General features: G+C 38.8%; 1 protein-coding gene across 8 annotated transcripts in view; it reads right to left on the bottom strand.

Moving 5' to 3' along the window:
• NTRK2 (neurotrophic receptor tyrosine kinase 2) overlaps positions 1-21,446 on the bottom strand; it is a 311,589-nt gene that overhangs the window by 264,470 nt on the left and 25,673 nt on the right. For all 8 annotated transcript variants that reach the window (XM_037023528.2, XM_037023531.2, XM_037023529.2 and 5 more), the window contains 4 exons: positions 19,246-19,320; positions 19,061-19,132; positions 14,682-14,750; positions 11,938-12,092 (listed from right to left, as the gene is read on the bottom strand). In XM_037023528.2, the coding sequence (XP_036879423.2) occupies positions 11,938-12,092; positions 14,682-14,750; positions 19,061-19,132; positions 19,246-19,320 (371 nt within the window). The remainder of the gene's footprint in view (positions 1-11,937; positions 12,093-14,681; positions 14,751-19,060; positions 19,133-19,245; positions 19,321-21,446) is intronic.

The raw sequence follows: 21,446 nt of genomic DNA, 5'->3' as shown, positions 1-21,446 counted from the left end.
CTATACAAATCATAGTTAAATTTCACGGGTACAGTTGGTTATCTTGTTCACAATATGATGAAAAGAGAAATACTGATCCTTATTGTAATGAAAACTTCTTTTTTGAAAACACCCTGAGAAAGTATTTGTTAGCAGAGAAAATCTTAAACCTTATAAATATTTTTTAAATATTTCAGGAGAAGACTGTTTTTATACTTTTACATTTTGAAAACTAGCTTTTCTTTATTGATGCTACTATCACTTTGTTAAATGATCAACACTATGGGGTATTTACATTGCTTTAAACCGCATGTGAATCACAGTATTTTTATATGAAGGTGGATCACAATATGGCAGATACTATAGTCAAGCTAACCCCTCGCTTGGTACCACAAACTCTTCTAGGAACTGCATTTACCCTGACAGCTGTGCGCATGGGCCTATGATATGTCATTAACTCAGGAGTAATGTGGAGGTGAGAAAAAGCCATTTCATCTTCAACAACCATTAAATTGCAATTAACCATCCACCTAGTGAGATCTGACCCACCATCTCACAATACTATGCATAAACTCTTCTCTTATGACACAGTCCTTACTGACAAAGCCATTATTCTTTATTACTAAAACCAGACTGGAGCAAGATTTACGCAGTGTATGCCTCATGGTATTTCCACCATTGCCAGAGGACTTGCCAACAAGATCTGGCTTTCAGTGGCTGGTGTGACCTCTTCAGAACTCTTTTGTCCTATTCGATAGAGTCCAACAGAAAGCAATAATATCTTTCAAGGGGTTTCAGAGACGCCTATAAAACTGAGTTAAACAGTGCAGTGCTACATATACAAGTGATCAAGAGGCAGTGCAGTTAACAGGAATGGGCACTGGGTTAGGAGTCAGGAACCCTACATCTAACCATGGCTGCCGCCCTGTGGCCTTGAGCAGTCATTTCTCTTCTCTCAATGTATTTTGTTCTCTATAAAATTACACTGTTCAATTAGAAGATATGGCCCTAATTTCTTCTAGTTCTAATCTTCAGTGACAATTTCTTTGATAATTAAGCTTCCCAATTTATTAAGAAGTATGTCATGACAAGAAAAGAGAAAGAGGCTTGCATAATGAAAAAAATTCTCTCCTGAAGTCAGTGGTGTGATCTCAGTGAGTTTTTTAAATATAATTTAATTTTGTTTTGTTTTTCAATCAGAATATACAGTCACATAGTTTGAAGAATCTATAATTCTACAAAATTTATGAAAAATATTGAAACCATTGTGTGAAAACATTTTCGGGATATTTATCTCTATATCACTAAATATCATGTTTATATTGATTTTCCTATTTTAATATTATCTATTGACCTCTAAGCATGGAAGATGAGAACTAGGCACACGGAAGGCTAATGTCCCCCACCTGTCCATGCCACACTCAACTACTCTGTCTTCAAATCTTTCCATATGTAATGAAGTGGGTTGTCTAGTTATAAAGGTTATTGCATGTATACAAGCCCTACTGACAGCTGGACCATCTTATATAATAGTTATATTTCATTGAATTTAAGGCAGCATCGATTATAGCTTCAACATTGTGATCTATACCACTAAGGGAAAAAAAAATGATGCCAATTCAATTAGGATGCAATGCTTTTTCACTGCCTTGATCTCCTATTATTTGGTTGTTGGACATTGTGGATAGCCCATATAAGTTTTAATCCTTTCTCCCTTATTTTCTACCTTTTTGTCTATTTGCTCTATTTATAGCAAGATTTCCTCAGATTTACCTCTCAAACCTTCCTTTGAGGTTTTCATTCCCTGTCATATTTTTAGTGTCCAAGGCTCTGTTTTTGTTCCTGAACAGTCTTCTATTTTTATAGCACCCTGTTCTTGTTTCATGGTTGTAATATATCTTCTGTCTGTATGAAATATGAGTAGTAATTACTTTTGAATTTTCTTTCTCTCCACATCATTTTGTCCCATGCAACTTTTTTTCTTTCTCTCTTTGGTGTCTTTGTGTTTGTCTTTCATATTATAAGCTTTTCTCAAACAGTTGGTGATCTCTAGCTGTCCACATATCCTTAAGAATGAGGTATTAGAAACACTGTACATTTAAATGTCAGCTTCACTTAATGGCATTATTATTGGCCTCTTTACTGGGTACCACTTGTTGGTATTAAATCACTTGGGGGAAAGGACTGGTCAAATTATTCAGATGATGCTCTTTGAGTGTCTTGCTTGGAAGAGGAGGGATGGAAATATCAATATTCCATATGTAAATTCATCATTTTCTCTATGGTTTTCACAGCCTCAGAGCAATCTGGAGTTCCCCATGATCACTTTTTTATCCTCTTTAGAGAATAAGCCTCCAGCTTTTTGCTGAGGAGGGAGGGGTACAGTCACCTGGTATGTATGGAATGAAAATGGGATTAACTGCTTCTTAACAGACTTCTAACCACTCTCCTATACCTGGAGTTACCTGTACTCTCATTTCCTCAGCTTTGGAGTAGTTCTGTAATGTAAACCAAGTTTCCCCTTGGCTTTCCCTGCTGCCAACCTAGTAAGCAGTATTTCTTAGCCTTACATCAGTTAACACCCATCCATCTGCTTTCCAGCTTGCAACTTTTTTGTGTTTTGTTGACTCTTCTTCCCTTTTCTTTTATTAACAGATTTATCTGCTGATTCTGGAGGGACCATGGAGCCAGGGCCTGCACCATGGTGCTTGTTCTTAAAGTATGAACTCCTCTACCAGCCAGATTCCACCAATGGGGCTTGGAGATACCCCTCTTGGCACCTATGGGTTCTGAACCTTTCATAAATGTAGTTTGGAAACTCTAAGTAGAAAAAAAAAAACTCAGGAAATAATGTTATGCTACAATCTTAAATTCCCCTAGAAAATCTAATGTAGTTTTTTTTCCCTTTAAGCCTAAATTTATATGATTACCAATTCTAAATTTGTTTGTTTAATTATAGCAATAGTAATAGCATTTATTGGGCATTCACTGAAATGGAAACCCTTGTCTAGTACTTTAAATTATTGTTTTATTTAATCAGTACAACCAATCATGAAGTTAAGAATTTGTCCTCATTTAATTAATGAAGAATATATGAGTTTTGAAAAAGATAAATACATCCTCAAAAAGTGCCCCAATACCTGTAGACCTGGGCTTTGATTACAAAGCTCAAGGTCTTTACCACTACACTACAACTACCTTCTCAGACTGCATGTATCCATTTAGCATGGGCCATAAATATCAACATATATCCATAACCTAGGAATTTGATTCATTTAAAAAATAATTACATGTCTCTTTGTGAGGGAAGAGAGAGTCTCTTTTATTTACAGAGAAATTGTATCACCCTGTCATAGCACTTTTCAAGGGAATCTGTGCAAAATTGGCCAAGTCTAGATCTTTTTAAATGTAAAGTCTTCCACAAATGAGTAAGCATCTGACTCACGTTAATTCTACAGCGTTAATATGCTGGCCAAAGATTCAATAATGGAAAAAACAATCTGTACTTGAAATATCACTTGAGGTTTAATTAGCACAATAAAAATGAATTGGGAGGCATGAATAGCCAAGGCAGGATAAACCATTTGCCAGGCACTACTTCCTGGCTTAATAAGATTTGAAATCGGCACAAGTACAAAGCTCAGCACTGCTTCCAAGAGCTTCCAGCACTACTGTAATGGGATCCTGATTTAAGCTTCAGAGCTGTCTTCTTTTGCACTCTGAGAAACCGAGCTGGGGATAACAGATGACCAGCTGCACAGGCAGGCAGACACCTCTGTGTTCTGTCTCCTGGTCTAAGTATATTCAGAAAGGACATGTCAACCTGTAGACCGCGGCAAAAAAGTCACTGACCACACAGTGAAAAAGCTGACTTTCTTTACAGCCTCCCAGGATTTTAATGTGTATATGAATCACCAACAGATCTTGTTAAAAATGTTGCTCCTTTTCACTAAGTCTGGGTTAGGGCCTCAGCGTCCACATTTCCAACAAATCCCTTGTCCCACAAGACCACACTTTGAGTAGCAAGGGTTTAAACAACAGGTGTTTGTTGGACAACTGTTCACCAGATTTTTGTTTGTACAGCTATTATTCTTAAACTTCACAGGGGCCTGAGCAACCATCTAGTCCATCAGACTTTTCCCAAAGTGTATTCTGTGGAACTCTAATGTCCTGAGATGCTCTGTCGTAGGAAAAAAAAAATTAACATTAAAAAAATACCTTATCGGAAAAATTCTGTACTCTGGACATTCACTATGCACATTACCATATTAAAGGTTTCAGAAGTCCTGCTTTAAAGGAACCATTTAACTTCCATTGATCTTATATTCCCCATGTTTACTTGAGTCCACTCCATTTCTTTGTGATATCTTGTTATTTTAATTTGAAGTAACTTGGTAAAATGCAAAGTATACACATATTTAAATCCAGATGTAAAATACATTGAAAGACAAATATTCATATTGATGTTAGTCCTAACATTAATAGCTAGTATTTATTATTGATTATGTGCTACACCTCATCTGAGATATTTCCCATATTATTTTATTTGTCATCCTAAAAACTCTTAAAAATAAGTTTCATTAGTATCCCTATTTCCAGATGAAGAAGTTAAACCTTGTCAAGAATCACAACTAAATAGGTGAAGAGTGCAGCTGGCCCTGTCCCACATCTGTCTGTCCATGACCTTTACTAGTACATGGACTGGCTGCCTCCTTTACTGGGAGCATCTGCTCCCATCCACTAGCGCACACCTTTCTTACGAGTTGACTAAATTGACTAGGTCCTTAGATTACTAATTCAAAGTATGTAGAATCTCCCTTTCCAATAACTGAAGAAAGATAACCTCTAATCCTTCTGGATTATTAACTCAAATTTGCAATAAATGAGATGGGTCGAATTTGGGTTTTATTTTTCAATCCTGTAAATTGGAACTGTATTCTTTTTCATCTTGTTTTAGTGATCCTGAGCTCTGTCCATTTCAGGTTGGGTCTTCACTCCACGTGTATACAAATATTCTAATACAGGAGGATTTTGTCTGCTCTGTCTTCTCTCTTCTCTCACTTTCTATCTTCTTGATCTATCTTCCAATTTCACTGTCTACTAAACATATATATTTCACTACCAGCAATGAAGCCCAAATGAGTCTGATCTATTCAGAAGTGGCTACTTTACACCTGATTGCAAAAATGACAGAAAATTAGCCAATTAACTGTCCAAGCTCAACCTGGAAATTGTGCCTTTTGCTTCTATGAGCCATGTCATGACAGACAGTGACCACAAAACTTCTAAACCCAAAAATTTAAACAGCAGCTGACAGGTTAGAAAAAAACAGTTTAGCTTGCCACTCTAAAAAGATAAACAATGGTCCACTGTGTGGCTGGCTTTGTTTTAGTAGGTAAAACCTGATCCGTAATAGAAGTAAAACAGAACAGTAAAACTAGACTTTGTATGTGTTTTTCAGAAGAAAATATCAATCCAGCTAGGATGGTAAGAAAATAATGTTTTATACCAATCTAACTTCTACACAGTGTTGAGACAGCATTTCCTGTTAATGTCTGTGAATGCTAACAAAGTAGAATCACTCAGTCTATTTTGCTGAATTAAAACAAACAAAAGGAGTATGTACAAACATGCTAAACAGACATTTCTATGCACTAAGGTACACACCAAAAGTAAATCTTAAAAATTAAAAATTAAAATCAATTTACCTCAAGGAATGAGGCCTCTCCTCCAGGGCACCTGTGAATCAACCTTTCCCATCATAAATAACGTTTTGTTAATGTGTCCTAAAGAGTCTCTAAACTAAAAGTTTGAAGGTTGGAAAGTGGAAAATTGAAATTGTCATTATAAATAACTAGGACTGATTTCAATCCATAGGAGTATTAAGGGTGTTTTATACAGTAACTGCACAGTCCAACCATCCACAGAACTACCACTTCATATTCACTTTGGGACTAGCATGTTCTGTTATAGTTACTAGTGAAATGGGTTGAGGGATTGTTTTGATATGACCCAGAGGAATACTGCCTTTCTTAAATATATATACTTAGAGCAGAGCATTTCCTCCACTATTAACACTTCCTGAAGAAACTCTCTTCCAGAGATTTAAATCATAATGATAGTATAAGAAATTAAAGCATAAAGTCAGCTGTTCTTTAATAATCCCATTTAGCTGGGAGAGATGACTAGAAGGCTTATAATGCACAACTAACTGCTGGAGACCAACCAAGTGTGCAGGAAGTGAGTACAAAAATTTAGAATATAATATGTGATTAATAATTGCACTGAGAAACACTCCCAGTAGCAGGGACATTCTTATATGGAATGGAAAATCAGCACAGCCTGGCAAAATAACCTTCGGTGAGTCAGTTTCTGTCTTCAAAACTGGTCTTATTAGCACCCTGTTTTTCTGATTAATGTGGAAATTTTATATGAACATGTTTTGTTGCCTTGCAATTAATAAAGTTTTTCTAAGGTTAAAGAAGACCTCATGGAGAAACAGACCACAACATGTTTCACAGCATGAATAAATTTACAGTAATTCACGGCAGGAGGGGCTGTTAGAAAAATATTGTGAGACATTTTGACTGTGCTGCTAATGGTAACAGCACAGCTAGACTTCCCAGCCCCACCCACCTCACTCACTTCCTCGCTGGGGCAGAATGAAAAAGAAGAAATGAGATTCTTTCAGGATGCAATGCTGACAGAAATTTCAAAGGGAACTGCAAAATGCTAAAATATGGAATAATTTGGCTAGAATAATATCAATGTTTAGGTTATCTTTACTTAACTATCTGTATCATTATAACCATTACATTAAAAAAACAGACCTTATCTGGTCTTTAATATATGGCTCATGCATTTATTAGTTGATAAATTTAGCAAAATTAATCAAATGCCCATTATACTCAAGGGACACACTAGGAACCATGGAGGATGTATTTTTGCTTAAAAATGGAGAATCTGTTCATTCCATGATGAAATCCTAAAAGGGGAAGCTTTTACAGAAAGCTCACCTTATAAAGGAATGAAATTCCAGTAGCTCTTCTTTATTGAAAGTGAAATATTACCAGTCACAAACCAAATGCAATGGCCATAGCTATTGGCAAATTGCTGGTTCACAACGATGAAACCCACAAAATCATCCAGTACTCTTATAAGTTACTCTTTAGAGTTAGCTAATAAGTTTCATCCACACAAAAAAAAGTGAAAATAAGACAAAATCCATGAATCTGTGACTTAATTATACCAAACAGTTGTTTTAAAAGTTTGCAAAGGATAAGACCCAAAAGAAAAGCCAATTGACCATGAATCCATTTCAGAAAGACATCTGAAGATGTCAGCAAAGTATCTGATTTCTTCAACACGGACTTTCAGACAGAATTTAAATCCAACAACCTAGTGTAATTGACTGCTCAAGTTCTCTTCAAAGAATCAACGTTGGGAAACCATCATGAAGAAAATTTGTATATAATTTTCTCCAAACTGAAGCCTCCCTGGCTTATCTTAAATCTTTAGGAATTGTGTAAATTTTTTAAAACCCAGGACCACATTGAAAAATGAGAAGGCACACTGTTGGTGGACAAAAAACCATAAGGAGCCCCGGAACAAAAGAAAGCAAGGGAATAGGACTAAACGACACAAGCACATCCCCAAAGGCACATGCTGCACAGAATAGGGAAGGCTGTAGGCGACCGGAGACCAATGGGGTGGACAGGAGGAGAGCTCAGGGCTCCACTGGGGCTGAGCCACAGGCTCATGGTTAAGAAACAAGTAGAAGCAATAGGAGGAGTGACCAACCTTTCCATATCCCCGACTCTTCCACCAATAGCTGTAGCAACCCCCAAGTAGAAGCAATGAGAGTGGGAACTTAACCAGAGAAAACCAGCCATGCTAGGTGCTGGTGGCACCCTAAAGATATGGGGACCCCAAACAGGAAAAAGGACATTCTCACTAGAGATCATGGTAATTAAAAATTGATTGTTGGAAGGGAAAAATTCAGTATCTGGAAAAACTACTGAAGTGCAAAGCACTAAGTAAACCAATTCTCCCATAATTCAGCACAGAGGACAGGCAAATGTAAAGGGTCACAGAAGGGGAGAGGCATGGAGGGTAGAGCCAGAAGTAGGAATATCCATCTAAATATGTTAGAAAATTCTTCCAAAACTGACGACATAAGCACTCTTTTTGAAAGAGTACACTGCATGTCAAACAGAATATATTTTCAAACACACACACACACCTTGTTATACTGTGGTAAAATTTAAGAATAAGATGGATGAGGAAAAAACCCTGAAGCTTCTAGAAGGAAAAGAAAAGCATATCAAAAAGTCAGCATACAAGATGAAAGAGATAAGCATCAGACTGCCCTCGAGCTGTCAGTCTCAACAATGAATACAAGGAGACTATGGTACAGTATCAGCAAAGTTCTAAGAGGAAGTTATTCTGGGTGCAAAATTTTATCCTCAGTCCATCCCATTGAGAAGAAAAAAGGCAAGCTGATTTTCCACCAAGCAAGAACTTGAAGATTTTATTTTTTAATGTATCTGAGAGAAATACTAGAGGATACACTCCAGCAAAAAAGAAAAAAACACCCCAAAAGGAAGTACTAGGATACAAAAGTCAGTGATACACAAAGAAATAGTAAATCTTCAAAAAAGTCTACTAACAATCTAAAAATGAATCCTAGATAATAACAATCTGAGAGTTAGTGGGAGAAAGTAAAGGAAATAAAAGTATATTTCCTGTCCTATTGGGGTATAGCACAATTGGCAAAGAATTTAAATAAAAATTTTAAAACGCCAGTTAGGATGGCCAACATAGAAAAAGAATAGGAACAACAAATGCTGGCGAGGATGCAGAGAAAGGGGAGCCCTCCTACACTGCTGGTGGGAATGTAAACTAGTTCAACCATTGTGGAAAGCAGTATGGAGGTTTCTCAAAAAAATCAAAATAGAAATACCATTTGACCCAGGAATTCCACTCCTAGGAATTTAACCCTAAGAATGCAGTAGCCCAGTCTCAAAAAGACATCTGCACCCCTATGTTTATTGCAGCATTATTTACAATAGCCAAGAAATGGAAGCAACCTAAGTGTCCATCAGTAGATGAATGGATAAAGAAGAGGTGGTACACAGTGGAGTATTATTTAGCCATAAGAAGAAAACAAATCCTGCCATTTCCGGCAACATGGATGGAGCTAGAGGGTATTATGTTCAGTGAAATAAGTCAGGTGGAGAAAAACAAGTACCAAATGATTTCATTCATCTGTGGAGCATAAGAACAAAACAAACTGAAGGAGCACAACAGCAGCAGACTCATGGAACCCAAGAATGAACTAACAGTTGACAAAAGGAAAGGGACTGGGGTGGGTGGGTGGGAAGGGAGGGAGAAGGGGAATAAAGGGCATTATGTTTAGCACACATAATGTAGCATGGGCTGTGCACAGGAAGGCTGTATAACACAGAGAAGACAAGTAGTGACTCTATAGCATCTTACTATGCTGATGGACAGTGACTATAATGGGGTATGTGGTGGGGACTTGATAGTGGGGGGAATCTAGTAACCACCATGTTGCTTATGTAATTGTATATTAATAATACCAAAATAAAAATAAAAATAAAAATTTTTAAACACTACAGAAAAACAGAGGACACCAATAAGTAATTCACTGAAGAATAAGTACAATGTCTATTAAACAAAGAAAATACTCAATAATAACCAGCAAATGCAAACCAAAAACCATACCATATTTTAGACAAAAAATAAGAAGTTTGATAATTTCAAGGTATGTTTTGCTGGAGTGGCTGTACACTGGTGTAACCATTTTTAATGTGCAAACCATATAAACCAAAAATTCCACTTTCTACTATGCACTATAGAAAAACCTTTGTAACCATATGCACATACAAAGCATATGTATAATGGTGCTTGTTGAAATATTTTTATAGTAATGAAAAATGGGAAATAAGCTAACTGCCCATCACTATGGAAGACAACATGATTGACACATTACACCATGAAGACCATGCAAAGATTACAAAGAGTATGATAGATCTGTGACTGCGGACCTGAACTGGTCACACACAAGAAAAAGGGAAGCTATAAGTGTAACCTAAGAGGTCCTTTTTATAACAACATGTATCAGCATTACTTGTACAATTATAAATAAGTAAAATACACTGAAAAGAAAGTACAAATGAACAGAGAAATACAAAACAGGTCAAGAATAAGCAGCATAACTCTCTGCATCACCTTTTATAATGTTGCTTTTTGAAAAGCACTGTTGACCCAGACATTAAATGTGGATGTACTCTTTCAGTCACACGCATATCCTCCGACAGTGGATTAAAAGTCTCTCTCTCAGACATACGATACATTGACTAATGTGCAGGAAACAAAAAATTTTTGAAAATTGACAAATGGATCAGGAAAAATTAGGACAGTCCACCTACAACACATTAGGTGGAGTGCATTACCACAGTGCTGTCAAGACAACATGGTGAAAAACTAACATTAAAAAAAGAATAGAGTTGGTTTCAGGCAAGGGCAAAGCAGGCTATTAAGAGGCTATCTGTGAAACCAGAGCTGGAGTCAGATGCTTTCTCCTTTCTCCTCTCAGCAGTTGCTGAACCACTGTGGTCGCAGCAGCCACAGGGAGCTGGGAGCTGGCCAGCAGGCCAGGTGACTCAACAATATATTTCTTGTCCCTCTAGGCAATTTCCCTCAGCAGTGCAGATTTATACCAGAACAGAGAACAGTTACCCTCTTATCAACCAGGAAAAGGTATATATATATTAAAATTTTTTTTAAGTGTCGGCTAACAAAGAAAGCAGAGGGAGGTTGGCAAAGGAACAAAGCCTGATTCCACTGTTATGAAGCCAAAGGGCTCTAGTTATGACAGAAGAAGCTGTGGGGAAAGTAATGCTGTCTTCAAGCCCCTACAACCTAATAAACAAACACTTACCTCTCCTTTTATTGCATTCCCATTAAAAATGAACAGCACGTGTATTTTCCTTAAATAAAAACTGACAATAGGGTCCTCTGAAAACAGAAACTTGGATGTTTATGGTAAATGTACAAATTCCTTTCGGATAACAGCCAGGTGCTACCTGGCTTTTTGCTGCATTACCAGTCACTAGGCCAGAAGAGCAAATGTAACTGTGAACTGATTAACTGGCTAACTAATGGATTAAAATTTCAACAGAGGAATAATATGCATATGTGGGTATTGTAAAGGCACATCACAGAAGGCTTTAGCAGTAAATTCATAACCAGAACACTTAGATTTTCTTCCCTTGTAAAGACACTGACCCTCACAGAGAGCTATAATTCTATTATACGGTGGCTTTTAAATTCTGGGGATACAAATGTTAAGAGAACAGTGGGGAACAAGGGTAAAGGAGGAGATTGTAAACCCAGACATGGGGAAAAGCATATACAAGGGCAGATTTGTGCAGCCCCATCAAATGACAGAAATCTGGTAACAAGACAAGTTGAAGGGAATGTGCTGGACTGAACAGGATTTCTTGTGCTGCCAGGACACCATATCACCCTGAGATCCCTCTCTCTGCATGGTCTGGGTGCCAACCAAGTATATATGTGGCCAGGGAAGTACCATACTCTTGGCAGGTAATTGTTGGATGAATGGATAGATGGGTAGATGGGTGGCTAAACAAACAAATGAACACAGATATACAGGAATAATCACCGTACTCTTTTCTCTATGCACTTTAAAGTCATCCATTCAGAATTAATATTCTGCTTGCAAAGAATATTCGGCAGAGTCACTCCCAGCTGATTTCTCTGAACTGCACACAAATGTTGCCTGACCCACTCGAGACATCAACAGCGTACTCTATAAAATCTGGGTAGTGATCATCTTCCCAGACTCTGCCACACCAAGGCGATTAGAATAATTAGTTGCAAGTGGAACTCATTGATTTAAAAGTAAATTACCACAATTGGGTATATGCAGGTTTGCCATGGGAATATTCTTGCTGCTTTCATTTAGGCAGTACAAATCCTGAGTTTCTGGACTGGACTTAATCTCCTGAAGAGTCTTGATCCACATAACGTCACAGGAGCACGTAAATGGATTGCCCACCAGGATCCTAGGTGGAACAGAAATGGAACCTGATCAGGCTTCTTGTTTCTAGTTTTAACTACACTAGTGTTCATGAAGCACTACAATAGTATGAACTCTTTCTAGCCAGCAATCTTTGGAGGTCATACTCACCTTTGCAGCACAGCGTGCTTATTATTCATTCATTTATCTAATACTTACTAATCTTCTGCTATGTGCAAATACCACTGTGGAAGCTAAAGGATGCAGAGTAAGACCTTTCAGAAGAGTGCAGAAACACAACAGAAAAAATTGCTACAAGACAGGAGAGAAAAAGGCCTCACAGAATGGGGGAAAATAAGGTACCCTAACAAACTGATCACAGTTATTATATAGTTGTTAAGACCTTAAGTGAAGAGAACAATAAGCTTTTAGGAACGCTAACCTGCCTCTATGTGACCAGGCTTGAAGTGTTACTATTTAATAAGCCCAAATGTCAAGGTGGTGGAGGGGTGGGGAAGAGGAGAGCAATTTCATCTTAGTTTAAAATGAGACGTTAAATACAATGCTAAGACTGAAATGGGAGAGCCTGTAAATAGCCCTTTAGCTTTGTGCAAGATGCAATCCCAGGGCAGCTCAACTGAGCTCCAGACTCAGCCACTTAGCCCTCTGTGGGAGGGTCTGCAAAGAGAAAGTCACCAGCCAGGCAGGCCGCCCGGCCTCCTGTGGCCTGTGATTGGTGAAGGAAGAAGCAGTCAAGAAGAAAATAAAAACCACAAGAAAAAAAATTCTTTCAATGCTTATTTATAATACTCAGTGGCCTATTTAAGATGAATTCCATTTATGGTAATGAGCTTTAAATGAGGCCATTTAAAATCGTTACATAGGCGCTGCCTGGCATTAACCACAATGCTTAAGATTTCCGTGCGGACAGGACCTGGGCTTTGCAGCACCATTACTCCTGTGGTTTTCTGGTTGGGTTCTAAGAATCTCAGGGTTCCCTGGAGATGTTTCCAGGAGTTTCTTTGGGGAAAATGTGGTCATGGCAGGCTCACTTAATTTGTGTCTGCTTGATAGCCTTGAAGTGTCCCTCCAACACCAAACAGGATTTGATGCTACTGGATATGTAGTACAATAGGGAAGAGACCCACAATGTTTAAACATCAACTAATTAAAAATTTCCTGGTGATCTGAGTACATGAAAACAAAAGATTTTTTGTAAAAAGGAGGTATGATTGAATCCAGAACAGGGATAAAGAACAAGGGATCTTTAATTATAAATAAAGCAATGTTCATATGACCACACAACACTGACAACTGGCGTCTTCCTCTAGTTCATTGTGCAAACGCCTTTTCCACAGATCCTTACAGCACAGTACACTGATTTGTTTAGGATTCTACCTCTCCCACTGGACAGCAGAATCCTGGAACACAGAAACAGCTTATCTTACATCCCCATGGCCTAGTGCCACGTTAATCTGATTTGCAACAAGCACAAAACTAACATTTGTCGAATGCACTGATTAAATATGCTGCAGGGAGAATACTGGGACATGTGAATTTGAAATCAGAACTCTAATTTTTAAGCCATCATGAAAATTCTCTGCATTGATACTCAAAATGTTCACACTGAATATCTTCCTCTATATGATATGACTTCCTTAAGTTCTTCCCACCAATTCCTGTGTTAGAAAGCTAGTGCTTCAACTCCTGGAAGTTAGTTGATTCCAAAATACTCAATAAGCCTTGGCACTCTGTACCCCTCATTGCTACATACTAACTTCTTGTCACTCAGCTAGTGGCACCTTCTCATCAGCACTACTACCTTGTAAACAGGGGTGGCCCCTACCCCTCAGGCAACCCGCAGTTTAAAGGAAAGCCATGGCCTGGGACTCCAAGGCCTGTCCACCTGGGCCTACCTCTGACACTCAGAGTCTCTGCTGTTGGGTTCTTTGGGTCTCTTACTCATGGAATGTCAACAGTTTATATTTGCTCCCTAGTGTTAAACCAAGTACTGTCCATGCTTGGAAATGCTGGCTACTAGTCATCAACACATTTCACGGTTTTCCTATCATTTGACAGCAAAGGCAATCTGGGCATAAGGAAAAATGCTGACTGCAATGGCAGAGCTAAGATAATCTCTCCAGGGCGGGCAGGTAGGAGGAAGGACTAGCTCTCCCCCAGTGTGCGCTAAGTGCCAGTCACCACACTGTGCTTGGTGGAGAAAAGCTGGGCAGTGTTGTCCGCGGCCATTTATTCCTTGACCAGATTAGCTTTCTGTTAGGGCCCCAACATAACAGGGCCCAGGGGATGCTCTGAGACGAGTCACCTTTTGAACACAGAGCTCTTTTTCTCTTTTCCCCTCCTTTTGAAAACAAATCCTTTCTGTAACAACCACATTTAAACTCATCCTAAATGATATATTACTAATGAGATTTCTGGTTTTTCATTACTTTCCTGAATCATGTTTTCAGGAGGGAATAAAAGAGCAAGTGCCCAAACCATGAGAAATCATTTATCAAGAATTTTGATATAAAAACAAGCATGCAACATCACTCATTTAAAAAATATATACATAATCACCCTTTCCTTTGGGACTTGTATCCCCCAATACTTTTTCCACAATATCATTACTTACAGCTCAGACAAGTCAAGGTGACGGAAATGTTTCCTAGACAAACTCGTCAGTTTGTTTCGGGTAAAATTGCTGGAAGGAATCAAAAACATTAACTATGAATTCTATATGTTACATTTCAGGAATAAAGCATTCACATAGAAATTTTCTTTTCAATGTATAATTTTATTTGATCCTGGTTCATGCCTTACCTAAACCCTGTAATTTCTTTCTTTAACCCGTAGTGACAGCTTAGTTGATCCTGCCTCTCCTACAATTCTTACTCCTGGGGCAGGAGGGAGGGGAATAACTTTCATGTTTGTTTTTAATCTCCTTTTTACCAAAACGTTTATTTTTCATATGCTGATTCAGAGCTGAGTAAAAGACCTCCTAGAGGTCTCTGACCTTGTGAATAATTAATAGGAGAATTTAATTTAAAACCATATACTCACTAAGGTAAAAGATGCTTTAAAACTAAAGATCATCAGAAATATTTTGTAATTAACAAGATACACAAATTCCTGAACATTAACTAAATTTAACACATTCTTATAGGAAAGAATACATCTATTGATAGATAAACTCTACTGAGACTTTGATATATGACTTCTAAATAACCACATAATTTCATGATGAGAACAATAACAACAAAACATCAAATAACAAGGAATAAGTCAGATTTTATCTGGAACTATTCCAGTGACATATCATTTTAAGGTTTGAACCAACCAGATAATGAAAAGACATCATATTTGTGATTGAAAAAATATTAACACATTTACTGACGTGTCCCAAATACATAGTTTTACTCAATGGACAGAAGTTTCAGTTTCCAATGAGAAGTGCCATGGGCCCTTGAATTGAGAAATTTAGAGCCTTAATCCTAGCAGATTTGTTCTGCAAATTTGTTTACTGGCTTAATTTATTTTAAAAGTGTCCAAAGCTTGGACTTCTAGACATGTGTTTAATAAGTAAAATGACAGTAAAACAAGCATCAACTTTTACAAAAACAGCCAAGCCCACAACAAACAAATTGCAATGAGCCTTTCAATATCTGTCCCTGCTCGTGAAGGTGAGTGTCAGCTTGGGAGTCAGATAAAAGCTGATTTGAGGGTGACAGTAATCCAACCCCCTTACTTGAGCCTAGTCTGTTGTGTCAGGCCAACAAAATCATTGGTTGAAGGATCTTGGTATGTCTAACCAATCACCTTCAGAGAAGGCTTATAGCCCAGCAGCTAAGCATGAACTAGGCTTCATCCACTGAAGAATAAAGAAAATGCTGCCTCAGCACCTCATAATTAAAAAATGCATGTGTCCATCTCCACTTAATTCTATATTGAGATTTCCACTCATTCAAACCCCTACCTACATGAGGGGCCCTCCTCCTTCTATGCTGGCGTCTTTTCTCTTCACACGGAGTGTAAAGTGTTCACCCACATGAAAAATAATCCACTGGGAAGTTGTAAAATGTGCCCACATACATCTTTTCTTTTGCAAAGTGAATTAAGAATGGGTTTCACTGGAGTATAATACACAGAAAAGTCAATCCAGCCTCCAGTCTGAGACACAAATGTTTTCATCTTCACCAGAAATCCTCATCCTTCTGAAGGGAAAGAAAAGAAAACCTACTCTTCTTCCCAAGAAGAATGAAGAAAGACGAGGCCAAGAAAGAGGACGCCAATGGTCAAGGCTGTTGGTCAGCTAGCAGAGCCAGTCCTGGGAGCAGTTGCCCTCACTGGGCAGCCAGCCGCACAGCCAGAGTAGGGTTGCACACCAAAGAACAAGATGAGTTTTATGAACCATACTTATTGGGTCCAAAAGCCAAAAGGGGGGAGGAGGAGAGGAAGATCATCAACAATCTTCTTACTGTTTGATTATAGGTTTGCAAAGGAACTAACTAGCACTTCTGCAAAGCCCCTGGAAAACACAAAAACTGGCTTTCCTCACCACTCCTGGGTTCTCAGGGGCTGGGCAGGAATTAAAGGCACCAAAAAGTCAACTCAGTGACCAGTCACTGGGGCTCTGAACGGTCACCAGGTGACGCTACTCATGCACAGTGTAGGAGGCGGAGTGGTGAGAGCTACAGGATCCAAACTGAATTTCCCTAGAACCCAAAGTGATGTCAGCTGCTCTCGTGCACATCTATATATGGCTGGGAAACCCAGAGAGGTAATCAGTACATCCCAAGTGTGGAGCGAAACAGCTTTTAATACACATTTCTTTTTCAGCTCCCTGGCACCCACTGTGTTGCTGTTCAAAGTAGTAAGTATAATTTACTTAAATGTGGGGAATCAGGGAGATCAAGCCCCAGCCTGTGTCCTTGGTCATAAGAAGAAGTTGGGACTAGGTCTGAAAAGAAAAATACCTGATTTGATATCTTCCTTCCTCCCTGACATTCTCAAAAGCCAACTACTTAATCTCATGTTTTGGTACTTAGGAGCTTCCTGTGTATGTATATGAAGCTTCCTGACATGTTTTGTGAATTTTTCATAGCTGTTTGAATACTTGCCTAACTTCATTCTGTCTTAATAGTTGACCATGTCTACTATCAATAGAGTTTTTTGCAGTTTGACCAATAATCAGGTTTCCTGCCTTTTAAAGAAAATATATAGCACATATCCAACTCCTTGGTTTCCTATTTTCAAATGACACATCTTTGGGAGACAGGGATAGAGTTGGCTTTATATAAGTTGTGTACAGCACACAAAATGCCATAAAAATGATCCTACCATGTATCACACTGAAAAAATACACAAGGTGGCTCTGGTTTAAATATAGATGGCACACAACACAGAAAGTAGGGAAAATATAAGAGGTACAGTAAGTCTTCATATAAGTAAATAAGTCCATTACTAAAACTACAATTAACCATAGCACCTTGTGCAAACCACATTAGGGAAGGGGATGAGGTAAGGAGCCAGTGAAATGTGGTTGTTGTGTAATACGGGTCTAAAGTCAGCTGTGATGAAAATACCAGAGCTTAACCACTGAGATCATTCATCACATTTACACGACTGCAGCAGAGCATTTTGCCTTTTCCTATCCAGCTTCTCTCTTGTTTATGCTGTCAAGGCCTACGCACACATCGAATCAGCACAGGCAACCAGTGACAGAGACGATGCCAAAAAACATTCAAATGAAATGTGTTAATAAAGTTCCTTGGAGTTGTATCACATTTTTGCCAAATGTTTTATATCTTAATTCTACAGACTTTATTTTTAAGTTGACTTCATCATGCACACCACCTATAAAATATGAAGTCATGCTATCGGCCTTATGAAATTAAGGTTTTTCATAAAATCAACAAATTCCACAGAGTGTCCACGCAATCTGCTCTAACAGAACGATCTCTTTTATACCTGATACAGACATCAGGGGGGATCTATTCTCCCCCAGACATGAAAGAGGACAAGTTTGACAAGAAGGGCTAACTCTCTAGCTATCTGGAGAGTACAGATTTTATTTCCTGTGCTCTTATTGTAAGAACATGGCCAGGAGTGAGCCGTGGAGTCATAATTCTACCAATTTCAAACTGTGAACCTGAGCAAGTCTTAGAACTTCCTTAGCCTGATTTTATGTCTATGAAATGGGAATTGAAAAGATCTTCCCTCCCAACTTTTAGGAAAACCAGGTGACATAATTCAGCTGAGTCCTAGAGGTAAACTGTAGACAAGGAGACATGTAAATACTGTTGCAGAGAATTGGCAAAGCACAAAAAAGCCAGTGAAGGCAGGCAATGGTCCTCCAGCAGAAGCTCCCACTGCAGTCTCGGGGCTTAGGGGACACCAATCTGAGCTTAAGGGTGTGATCCTCTGTCTGTTGAAGAAACGTCTCAGGAAGGCCACACCTTATCGAGTGCCATCACCTAACAGATTTAGCAGCAAACTGTCCAAGTGCCCCCCCACTGTCCATATTTCCATTTGACCTCAGTTGACGGAGCCTCAACATGACTTTCGTGACAGCATCTGCCACTGTATAATTTCTGAACTTTTGGCAGGTGCCTTGATTGGTTTATCTCCACTTTCATCAGTCATGACAGATAGCTTTGGGAAAAGGAAGGTCCAGAGGAGGATCTACTATAAAGGAGAAAGCATTAGAAATTTTTAGTTCCCTAAAAATGCCAAGGGCAAGTTAAATTCTTTCATATCAACTAGTTTGATGTCTTTCAGGGAACGTGTTGTGATTCCAAGGAAAAGAATCAAGGGCGCTGTACCAGGACACAGTTTTCACATCAGAATCCTTGCTGTTGGCCTGTTGCTCTGTCCAAGATGGAAATGGCCCAGAAAGTTATGAAAGGAAATAAGCAGGCTGTTTAGAGTTGGAAAAGAAGGAATATAAACAGAGAAAAATTTTTTTTTGAATAAACTGGGTCCTGGGAAACCAAATAATCAATCTTTACTTACATGTGCTGTAAATTGCTGTTTTTCAGAAATGCTTTATGAGCCACAAATTTTAATCCGGAATCCACAATTGTCCTGTGAAAACACATAATTGCATGTATGTTAGAATTAACCAATGAAAGCCCATCTGACTATAATAACACACAAGAAAAGTTCTGAAATAAGGTATCCAAGTCCTGAGTACTCACAGATTTTTCAGTCCTGCATAAGCTTCAACATCATCTTCATTGATGATTTCTAACCTTTTCTGATTTGCAATGTAACTGTAAAAAAGCAGAGCGGGGCAACCAGTCACTCTGAACTAGGCAGTGCAAGAAAGAATGGGTGACTTCCTTCCAAACCCATTTGATGTTCAAAGCAATCCCTTCCCATACATCCTGCTCTTACCAGTTAAAAAAAAATACAGCAAGGGGAGCAAAATTGAGTGTGATGGAGAAGAAATCATGAATGAGTGGGGTCCATGGTCAATGATGGGATCACCAGGTTTCATCTTTTCTTAATTTTTTATCATTCTTTCAACTAACAAGTTCAGTTGCCTCCCCTTTCCAATATGCCCTGTGTAGAGAGGTGAAAATAAATTGGAAATGCACCTCAAAAGCATTTCACCCTTATGGTAACAGTCATTCAAGACAAATCACATCCTTCCTTGAATTCCAAGAGCAGCAAGTCACTTCCTGCTTTCACCTCCTAAAATACTGCAGTGGACTCCTTCTGCCTCTCTGCCTCCCCTCATCTCCACTCTCTCTTTTCCTGGCCCAGGATCCTCTCTTTTTTCCTTTGTTGATAATAATACCAATTTTCCTTTTAGGAGCCATATATGACAAACCTCAACGGGCCCTAGTGTACTCTGTGGGAATCCACGGTTTGCTCACCCCCCAAATCCTCAAACACAGGAGTAAACTGGTGACGCTGGCTGGATGGGGAATCCCACCCCCTTGGCCATGATGACTGGCTTGGAGATGTGCATGTGACCCCAGCAGGGCCAAGGAGAATCTTCCCCAAAATTGAACAGATGAAGGCTGGGACAGAGAAAGTGTCTTCCTCTGGGATCATAGTTCAAAGATGATGGAGGCTTGGGGTTTCTGTGATTAATTTCTCTGCCGCAAAGGAAGAGTATCTGCAAAAGTGAAGTCACCAAACAGAAAGAAAGGGTGCTAAGGGACATAAAGGAGACAGAGCCCTGGAAATGCCACCTGAGCCTTTGGATCCCGCCATCTCTGAGGCTAGATGTCCCTAACAGAGGTTGGGTCTGAATTTTTGTCACTTGCAACCCATAGAATCTGTAGTAATACAAACACAAAGCCGCTAAAACGACCACCACAGAATTTCCTTGTGCTAGAGTTGTCTGAGTATCCATCTATTCAGTTTTCTGAGATCGCAACCTCTCTGGAGACAGCTGGATCCTGTTCTATAATTCTTAATAATATGCACCACAGCATCTAGCAAAGTACCTTGCACTAGGCAGGTATTCAAAGGATGAAGATGGATGGATTGATGGATGGATTGGATGGACGGACAATACCTGGAGTTCCAAAAGCAGTACAGGAAGTTGTGCTAAGCTGGATTTTCCTCTTTCTTTTTCAAAAAATATGTAAGATATATAACATTCCAATTAAGACACTGAAAACAAGTATGTACCCCTGCTGCTACTAATGTGTGTTAAAATGAAAAAAAAAGTAATCAGTATAGCATCTACAGGATTCTTAGACCCAATCCAAAAAAAGAAAAGAAAAAAGATTTCAAGATGTATGGTAAGAGCTGGGGCACCCATTTTTAGAAAACAAATTTTACAAACAAAGTAAAATAAGTAAATGCTCTAAGGGAACAAAATTACACCAAAGAAAAGTAATTTTCAAAGTACCATAGTAACGTTATACCCTGTTACATAAAAGAGCAACCTCCAAGATAGAAGAGCATCTTCTGCTCAAAGATCATGATTCCCCCTGACATCCAGGCCCTGGCACTTACTAGATGTGCTGGAAGGATTCATTCCACACACAGAAGGAAACATTTTAAGACTCAAACCTAATGCTCAAACAACAATGTTCAGCATTGAGAGTTTTTATGAAATGTTTCAAAATTATCACACTTCAGATTCATTTTTCCAAGATCTTCAATGCCCTAACATTTTCAGCAGAGACCACAGTGACCTGCCTTTTCTAAATTATTTCCCAATAAGAACTGCATTCTAAAGAGCCCTAAATATGAATGCTTTTTTCAAGCCACCAGCAAAACAGGCAGATAACATGGGCCAGGTGTCCCTTAGGGTCACAACCAGGACATCCAGAGAGGAGAAGTCTGTTCACTCCTTATAACTGAACTAGCACGTGGATGTCACTCTCCCAGAGAATGCCTCCCTCCATGCCTATGACAGGGGCCTGACACCAGC

This window comes from Manis javanica, chromosome 2 (genome assembly GCF_040802235.1).
Source record: "Manis javanica isolate MJ-LG chromosome 2, MJ_LKY, whole genome shotgun sequence".
Lineage (NCBI taxonomy): Eukaryota > Metazoa > Chordata > Mammalia > Pholidota > Manidae > Manis > Manis javanica.
The sequence above is the reverse complement of the archived record's forward strand: the minus strand, read 5'-3'. Positions and strand labels throughout refer to the sequence as shown.